Here is a 9782-nt window from a genome sequence, read left to right as displayed (position 1 = left end):
TGATCCATATATATATATATATATATATATATATATATATGTATATATATATATATTCTTAAATATATAAAGAAATAAAAAAACAACACCAAAAAATCAAAGAGTCCAATCAACAAATGGACAAATAAATTGAACAAGTGCTTATCAAAAGAAGTACAAATGGAGGGGCTGGGGATGTAGCTCAGTGTCACAGTGCCTGCCTGGCAAGCGTGACATCCTGAGTTCAATCACTGGTAAAACAAACAGCCAAAAAATAAGTGAAAAAATGTTCAGCATCTGTGAACATAATGTTCCCTAGTTAGCCGTTAGGGAATGGCAAATCAGGATGGCTATCGTAAGAATGCAAAAAACAAAAACAAAAACAATAATTGCTGGTGAGAATGTGGTGGAAAGAAGAGCTCTTCTACACTGCTGGTGGGAATGTAAATTAGTACAGCCACTAAGGAAATTGCATTTAGGTTCCTCAAAAAACTAAAAAGAGAGCTACCATTTTATGCAGCTATATTGTTCCTTGGTTGTATCAGAAACAATTAAAGTTGGCATACTGTAGGGGCACCTGTATATGGTGGAGCTGGAGATTGTCATGGTGAGCGAAATAAGCCAGACTCAGAAAGATAGATATTGGGTGTTCTCCCTAATATGTACAACCTTTAAAAAAATAAATTATGTACAAAGAAAACTATTACTAGGCAAGAGGAAAAGTATAAGAGGAAGGGGAAGAGATGTGGAGGCAGGTAACGGAAGAATGAATACAAGCAAAATATACACATGGGACCCCCCCAAAAAAATGGAAACAAGAGGGGAGGGCAGGGCAAGGGGAATGACGAGGTAATGAAAATGATCGAAGTAAATCGTGTGTATATACAAATATACTTTGTATAACCAAAAAAAGAGTGAATGAAAAGGAAATGGGTGAATTGTTATTATCAGACAAAACCAACTTCAGAGCAAAGAAAATTACCAGGGATACAAACAGACACAATATAATCAGAGTAAATCCACCAGTAAGAGAGAATCTTAAATATCTGTACACGTATCTAACCACAGATTTTCAACCTATATGAAGCAGAAGAGAAGTGGAAAATGTACAGTTATTCTCAGAAACCTCAACACTTGTATGTGAGCAAATTACAGTTCAAATAGGTAAAGACACAACAGGAGAACAAAATGAATAGCACCATCAACCAACTGAAAGTAATCAATATTTGTAGAAAGAGTATCCAACAATAGCAGAATACACATTATTTTCAAATGCACATGAAATATTCACTAAGAATGGCCACATCTTTCATGTTGATGAAAAGTATTGAAGTCCTACCAAATATGCTTCTCAGACCATATAGAGTTCTATATTAGAAATCAATTGAAAGATAATTGGGAATCTCCACTTGCCTAGCAACTAAAGCTACACATGTCAGAGTAAGAGAGGTCCAGTGACTACTGTGAGGACAGCGATTTAATGCTGCAATTTCCTGCACATGTCCTAACTCTCATACTGTGTCACATTATTCCTTGCTGTTTTTCATATTCTTGGCAGTCATACCTGCAATTTATCTTTGCTAGTAGAGACTACCAGATAATTTCTTACTCAACTCAATAAGTAATTTCCATTTTCTATTAAATTATAAGAATTTCTCTTAGCCCCCCCAAATTTTTATAATAATGGAATGTTAAACCTGGAATTCTTTGGTAATCCACTTAAATCCTGGTTAAGGGGAAGCTGGATCCCATACATATACTCATTCATGCAGACTAAATTACATTTGAATTTTTAAAATACCCATGAAAACTTAGGATTACCTTTTCACAAAACTTTTCTCACATACATTAGTTACCTCAACATTGTCCTAAAGCTTCTCTGTGCTTCATAGCAAATGAATCATGTCACTCCCCTCTTTAAAAAGTGTCCTGGCTGAACAATGCTTATTGGATAAAGTCAAGATTTATTGGTATGGGGTCCAATAAATACTGTCTTCAAATATTTAAAATTCTTTAAATACTGTCTTATGACCATTGCAACAATCCTCACTTGCCTGTCTGCCACCCTAGTCCTGCTACTCTGGACGTGCCTGATGTACGAATCTCAAACTGCTGTAATTCTGATCTTGGTATTTCCTTTAGTGGAAAGACTTTCTCTAGTGAAGTTTTTTTGCTAATATTTTTTGCTATCACTGTAGCACCTCCATTGCAGTAGTTTCCTTGCAGTTATGTGTGTACCCAGTTACAGTATTCATTCTGTTCTTGAGTTGTCACTTAGTGGTTCTGTGTCAAGCTTCTTGTTTAGGAAAAGGAGGGGAATGAGCTCACTTTCATTAGGCACTCAGTGTTTATATACTGTACTCTTTGTTCATAGTTTCTCTTTAACTCCTTAATAGCCCTAATAATAGACATTCCATTCCATTTTACAGGTGAGGCTCAGATTAAGCAATCTAACTTGCCTCAATTTTCCTTATTCTCTAGGCAAAGCTTTTTCAGAGTACATGATTGTATGTGTGTTTGTACTACTTTAGTTTTTACACTTTCCTCTCAGCTGTGCTAATTTCTTTCCACCCATATCTCACCAACAGTGCTCTGACAAAGCTCAGCAAGTTCATGTTGTGTGTCCCCGTAGGTCACCTTTCATGCTTTCTGCTGGATTTGACATTGCTGACTATCCTACCATTCTTGGTTGACTTTTTTGCCTTCTCTTCTGGTTTTCCTCCTTTCATATGATTCTTCTGGACATTCTAGAACCTGCTTCCATTTCTGCTTATTCGTAGACTTTCCAGAATCTCCACCTTCAGCCCAAACTTCCCATATCTTCACATCATATCCCAACAGTCCTTACTGGACACATCCATAGGATTGAGCGTAGGCTTCTCTTACTGAACAGATACAGAAGTGAGTCTACTGTTCCACTCCTTGTCCCACCTCTCAGTTGCAGTGGGCTGGTATACCTTCAAAAGATCACACTGAAACCCTGATCCCAGTGTGATAATGCGTGGAGGTGGTGCTCCTGGGAAGTAACTAAGTCACTAGGCGGGAGCCTAATGGGTGTGACTGAGAGCTTATGAGAAGAGACTCCACAGAGATAGCTAGTTTTCTTGCTGCCACATGAGGATACAATGAGAATTTAGGCCTTACATGAACCTGACCATATCCTGGCACCCTGATTTTGGACTTAGCCTCCTGAATTATAAGTGAAAAAGTATGTTGAAAAGCCAATCTTTCTATGGCACCATGGTACAGCTGTCCAAAAGGACTAAGAAGTCAGGCTCCTTGTTTTATGTCAGGGAATGATAAACCTATTTCACCTGCAAGGTTGAAATTCAAGCTGGAGTCCAAGCAAACAGTAGACCCTTCCCTTTCTAACAATCACAACAACCCGTCATCACCATATCCAATAGATGCACTTCTTAAACATGTCTCTGCCCTTCTCCGAAAGAGGGTATGAGCCATGTGGCGGTTGAAAGCCCGAGGCTCTGTGACCTGGCCCTGTCCTCTCCCGCCTTACTTCCTGCCACTTCCTGCCTCAGCTTACACAGGAGTGCAGCTGCTCTCCTCAGTGGTGTCCCCCCATATCCTGTGCCTCTGCACAGACGATGCTCGCTCTGCCCCAGCTGCCTTTTCATATTCCTAGCTATTGCATGACTAACCTGCACATTGCTCAGAATCAGCTCAGGGCCACCCAGCTATCAAAGCAGGGATGCCCTCCCTCCCAACTAGACTGTGGTGCTTCTGTTTCTACTTCCTTACCACTCTGAGCAGTGCCTAGCATGGAAGTGCTCAGTGAGTGACTTTTCACTAAATGTAGGTCTTAGAACAGAAGTTTTCTTTTTAGTTTTTTTGGTACTGGGGATCGAACTCAGGATCTTGCGCTTGTGAGGCAGGAGGTGGAACCACTGAGCTAAGTCCCCAGCCCTAAATGTATGTTTAATAAATAATCTAGATAGCTTCAACTCCTGGTTTGTAGTTCTTCCCCCCAAAAAAGAACGCATTTTGGGGGGTGCTGGGGATCAAACCTGGGCCCTTAAGCTTGCGAGGCAGGTGGCAGAGCCACTGAGACAAATCCCCAGCCCTGTAGTTCTTTCAAGAAGATAAATTTAGAGGCTTGATGACAGTCTATCAGCATAGAAACAGGCCAGTCTGAAATCTCTGAGATTCTATTGATTCATCCTGCGTGTGGTTGGGATAATTGCAAGGGCGGGGCTGCAAGCCACAGGAAAACAGTTGTTAATAAAAAGATAATAAATGAACACAACTGGATGTGACTACTTTATTTTTTTCTCCAGATAGTCCCAGAGTCAAGACAGTTCAGCTTAGGATTTTCAACGTTATGATGTTGCAAAAGCTAAACGCACTCAGTAGAAACTGTGCTTTGAATTTTGGGTCTGAATCTTTGCCTGGGTGAGTGACATGCAGGGCTGTACTCTCTGGTGAGGCAAGGTGGTCAGCCTTGTGATCTCAAAGCAATGACTGACACTCTCTGTGTCCTGAATGGCTGACCCATGGTGGTGATCAGTTAGGTGTACTAATTACACTTTTGGCTTATTATGTTGGCTGTATCAGGACGTAACCACGTATGGGCTGAGGGGCACCTGTGCTCCCTTGGTTCCCTGCATATCATCTCGGTGTATGCAGTCTTCAACCTAGTTCTCGTTATGTATGCTAGCTGTGCTGCTGAAAGCCTTCACAACCACTGAACTAACAAATTCTGAACTATAAATCCTAGGGAAAATAGGTTCCTGTGAGCCTCTGGTTACAGTGTGTGGGAGGAGTATGCTGGGAATTTAACCCAGGGCTTTGTGAATGCTAAGCATGAGCTCTAGTCTCAACATTCTGTCAGCTGAAACAGTGTCTGCAATATCTAGGTTTGTGTGTCAACTCCCTTGTAAAACGAGCTGGTCTCATCAACACTGAGGACTTGAGCCTTTGTCCTGTATAACACCAGGTTTTAAAATATTTTACAATTTTTATTATATTCTCAGGTTTAACTTTTAATCACAGAATGAGTCAGTGAACTGGAGAAATTAAGGTAAAAAGAGACAAGGCTACATTTGAAACCTGAGAATCATGTATTTGGTTTCTTTTCCCACCTAAATTTTGCTTTGTACTTAAACAAAAGTTATATGTTGACCAATTATAGTTGTGTTCATTTATGGGGTACAGTTTTTTAATAGGATGTAGAATGATTAAGTTAAGCTAATAAATCTATTATCTCCAATATTTGACATTTTTGTCATAAAATTTGAGATTTACTTTGTAGTAACAGTGAAACACACAGCACTGTGCAGTAATTTGCTGTACTGTGCAACTGATCTAAAGGAAGTGAGATGTTCTCATCTCATGGGGGCTCCGTACCCTCTGATGACCACCTTTCTGATCTCGCAGCCTCCACCTGTGTAGTAACCACCATTCTACTCTTTGCTTCTAAGATGTGACTGCTTTAGATTTCATGCATAAGTAAGAACAGGTAGTGTTTTTCTGTTTGATTTATTTTACCTAGCATAATGTTCCTCAATTCCATCCAGGCTGTTGTAAATGACAAGCATGTTTTCCATTTGTAAACACTAAATAGTAGACGACAACTAACTAACTAACTAACTAAATAAATAAAATCACTTGTAGTTAAAAAAAAAAGACTAAATAGTATTCCGTTGTATGTATATACCACATTTCCTTTTTCTCTCCATACCCTGGTAGACGGTCTGGTTCCACTTGTTGGTTACTGTGAATAGTACTATGGGGAACACGGGGCTGTAGATATCCATGTACTGGTTTCAAATCTCTTGACTAAATACTTAGAAGTGGGACTGCTGGATGATGTAGTAGTTAAGTTTTTAGTTTTTTGAGGGCCCTCTATACTGTTTTCCATAATGGCTATGCTAATTTATATTCCCACCAGTACTGTGCAAGGATTTCCTTCAGAATGAAATAAAATGGAAAACCAATCCTGGAAAGGAGAATATGGAGGACTTATAACCTTCACACGCTGCTAGTAAGGCAAGATGAAAAACTGTCCGGCAGTTCCTCTAAAAGTTCATCTCAGAATTACCACATGGCCCTGTTATTCTGTTTCTAGAACATACTAAACAGGACTGGAAAATTGTATTCAAACAACATCTGCACAGTAGTCTTGGGAGGAATACTAATAACAGCCAAAAGTTGCAAACAATCTAAGTGGATGAATAAATTAACAAAGTTAAATGAATATATCTAAATAATGGAATATTATTCAGTCATAAAAGGGTATTAATTACTTGGTATATGTGAAGACATGGATGGACTTCAAAAATATTATGCTAAGTGAAAGAAGCTGACATAAAAGGTCACATATTGTATAATTCCATTTCCATGAAATATCCAGAATATGTAAAACCACAGGGACAGGAAGCAGATTAGTGCTTTCCAGGGCCCGGGGAGGGAAAATTGATAGAGACCGTGTAATGGGCACGGGGCTCCCTTTTGGGAAAAATGAAAGTGCCTCGGCACTAGACAGAGGTGAAGCCTGAACAGTATGTTACTGTACAAAGATCATTGAATAGCTCGCTTTAATGTGGCTAATTTTTATGTGAACTTTACCTCAGTAAAAGGTCAGGATTTAGCAGTGAGGTGAGACTCACAGATATGGACTTCACAAATATGTGATAATGAAAAATATTGCTATTTTATAAAGGTGAAGAAACAGAGCCAAAAATCAATTAAAAGGTGTGATGTAAACGCCATGATGTCATTTTAATAGGCTTTCAGTTTTGTGCAAAATATCAAGTATCACAGTATCCCTGTAGACAAAATTCAGTGCACTGAACATAACTGCATTTCAGAGTGACTGCTTAATGAACTTTTACATCACAATGTCACACAGCATTTTCAGTGCCGGAGCTGATGCTAGTGTGGGCCCAGCATGGGTGACACGCAGAGGCTCTGAGTAGGTGGGGTGAATGGCAGTGAGTCCTTGAGGGCAGGGCGCCTTTTTTCCTTTGTGCCTGAGCCACCTGTATAGGGCTGGCCATAAACGAGACAGGCCACAGAGGAGAGGGAGCTTTGGTCTCTGTGGCTTTGCCACTGTGAAGTGTCTGCCTTGCAGTGCTGTAGTCTGGATCTGGAATGTCCGCTAAGGCCTCACACAGGTTCTGTTAGAAAATGTAGATCCTATAAAAGGTGAGGCCTAGTGGAAGGGTTTGGGCCACTGGAGACATGGCCTGGAAGGGGACCGCGGACCTGGTCTCTTTCTCTTCCTGGCTGCCTTAGGTAACTGGGCGTCTTCTGCCACATACACCTGCTCTGATGAAGTCTGCCGTCATAGGTCCAAAGCAGGGAGCAATTGGTCATGGGATGAAACCTCCAAAACCCTGAGCTAAAATAAGCTTTTCCTTTTTTCGGAGTAGTTTACCTCTGGTCTTTGTCAGTGGTAGAGAGCCGGCTAACACATGCAGGCTCACGTGGGGCAGGGCTCCATCCTGGTGCTGTGATCCAGGAACAGAGTGACAAGTTCCGGTTCAGGACAGAGCCAGGAAAAGCAGGCTGCTGCAGAGGAGGGAGGGGTACCAGGGAGAATTGGAGGGCGCGTGGCCTGTGACAGCTCACCTGCACTCCAGCCCTGTGTGCTCTCTCCACACACATCTTCTGGATCTGCACCTGCTTCTCCGGCTTCTTCCCCTGCATCTTCTCCAGCCACAGGTCATCCCAACTGACACGCGAGTGCTCAAAGGGTCTCCGGGGCTGCGGAGGGGCTTCTCTGGGAGTATCCTCTGCAGCGGTGGAGGGCAAGGTCCACGGCACTACCCGAGGGGTGCAGAGTGGCTTCTGAGCTGGCTCTGTGTGAAAATGGGAGCAGCTGGGCTTTTCACCTGGTGGTCCTTCCCACGGCACGTGATTCTGGAGAGCAGAAGAAAACGCGTGAGGGCAGAGCAAGGGCATAGCGACTGGGAACACTGTGCTTCGCCCGGCTTGGATTAGATACAACACTTTTATTAATTTGCAAAGTACAAATCTAAAGCAATACTTCGTTCACATTAATTTTGGAAAATATGAAGATTAGGGACAAAAAGATTTTTTTTTGGTACCAGGGATCTAACTCGGGCCCTTGCACTTGCAAAGCAGGTGGCAAAACCACTGAGCCAAAATGATTCTGTTTTGATTAAAATGTCTACTTTCTTTTTGTTGTTGTTGTTTTTTGTTTTTTTTACTGGCTGAGTAAAGGTTTTTTTTATTTTTCTCATTGAGTTTATTGGTACATTTTAGGGATACAGTACAGTTACACTCATCATGGGGATCTTGTACCTTTACATGACAGGTATTGGTTCTCATTCTTTCCCCTTGTCCCTGCCCTCCCTTCACCCCCTCCACCCTCCCCATTAATAAACACTTTATTTCCATTTTTTCATTTTCTCATATTTTTTTCTTTTCCCTTATTCCCTTTCCCCTACCCTTCCCACTTTCCCTACACCTTTAGCCCTTTTCTTCCTATTTCACATTGCCAATTATAAGATTTGGATTTTATTTACACTTTTAGTTTTTCGTACCAGAAAAACTATTCCATATTTACACGTGTAGCTTATTTATATCACTAAAGAGTATGGCCTCAATATGCATCCATTTTCCTATGAAAATGCCTATTTTTGATGCTCTTTTAAACAAGGTCTTTTACTGTGAGCAAAGCCTTACATCTTGAAAGTAGGACTGAACTTAGCATGCTCATTAAAAAATTTACAACCACCTACCAGTCCAATTATTTAAATGCAGGCTAGCCAAAACATTACGTACTTTTTGTTAATTTTTATAAAATAATGGGAAATATAAAATGACAACTTTATCAGATTTATTTAGTACAGGAATTCACTGGCTGGAATAACGCTTGCCCTGGTGATGCCAGGGGAGTCCACGTGTGAACCAACATGCTGCCCTAGTGACGCTGGCATAAACCATTCATTGGTTTGCTGTGGCCAAGCTCTTGCTCAGGCAGCCTTGCTTCAGAGCAGAATTTAAGCAGAAGCACACTTTGGGCACTTATGACTTAGTCTTCCTTTGCCAGTGCTGCTGAGCACAGTGTAACACAGCTACCTTGCCAAGCGCAAACACTGCCCACGTTTGTGGTTATGCATTCAGGGACCTTCTCCACTTCGAAATGGAATTCGTTCAGGATGGCAGGACACTCAGGCTTCGTGCTGATGTCACCACCACCTCTACTGCCATGGCCACTGGGAGAAGAAACCCTTGCTCTTCCCATGTGCTGCCTAAGGCCCACCTCTCTTCCCCCATAAACGCACCCTTCATAGCAGCAGCATACAAAGTGTGGTCCAAGCTGTTAGTGTGTGCGTCGCGTGGGGACTGAGCTGTGATTTCTTTTCAACACTTGCACAGTCTAACAAAGGACGTAAATGTGTACACAGACAGGAATGAAGAGAGGGGATCATGGGGGAGGAAAACCAAGGGGAGATGAAGGGGTGGGTGGGCGGACACTAGGAGACCAAAACACACAGCCAAGGCTGAAGGCCACTGGTCTGATGTTCTTGTTTAGCTCCCAAATATTGCTCTACATTTAAAAAGCACTTTCTCCTAGTTCTCTTTCCCTAACTCCCCTCTGGACTGCAGATAGCTGGTAACAGAAACTCAGAGAGCTATGTGACTTCCTGAGGGCACACAGCTCTAGGAGTCATTAGATCTCCTCCTCCTCTTCTTTCTTCTCCTTCTCCTTCTCCTTCTCCTTCTCCTTCTCCTTCTCCTTCTCCTTCTCCTTCTCCTTCTCCTTCTCCTTCTCCTTCTCCTTCTCCTTCTCCTCCTCCTCCTCCTCCTCCTCCTTC

The 9782-nt window shown here is 41.8% G+C and overlaps 1 protein-coding gene across 2 annotated transcripts in view; it reads right to left on the bottom strand.

Annotated features, from left to right (window-relative positions):
* Positions 1-9782, bottom strand: part of Arhgef4 (Rho guanine nucleotide exchange factor 4) — a 124647-nt gene that overhangs the window by 91804 nt on the left and 23061 nt on the right. For both annotated transcript variants that reach the window (XM_010603132.3, XM_010603131.3), the window contains one exon: positions 7567-7857. In XM_010603132.3, the coding sequence (XP_010601434.2) occupies positions 7567-7857 (291 nt within the window). The remainder of the gene's footprint in view (positions 1-7566; positions 7858-9782) is intronic.

The sequence above is a fragment of the Fukomys damarensis genome, unplaced genomic scaffold (genome assembly GCF_012274545.1).
Source record: "Fukomys damarensis isolate Sample0158 unplaced genomic scaffold, DMR_v1.0_HiC HiC_scaffold_29, whole genome shotgun sequence".
Classification (NCBI taxonomy): Eukaryota; Metazoa; Chordata; class Mammalia; order Rodentia; family Bathyergidae; genus Fukomys; species Fukomys damarensis.
The sequence above is the reverse complement of the archived record's forward strand: the minus strand, read 5'-3'. Positions and strand labels throughout refer to the sequence as shown.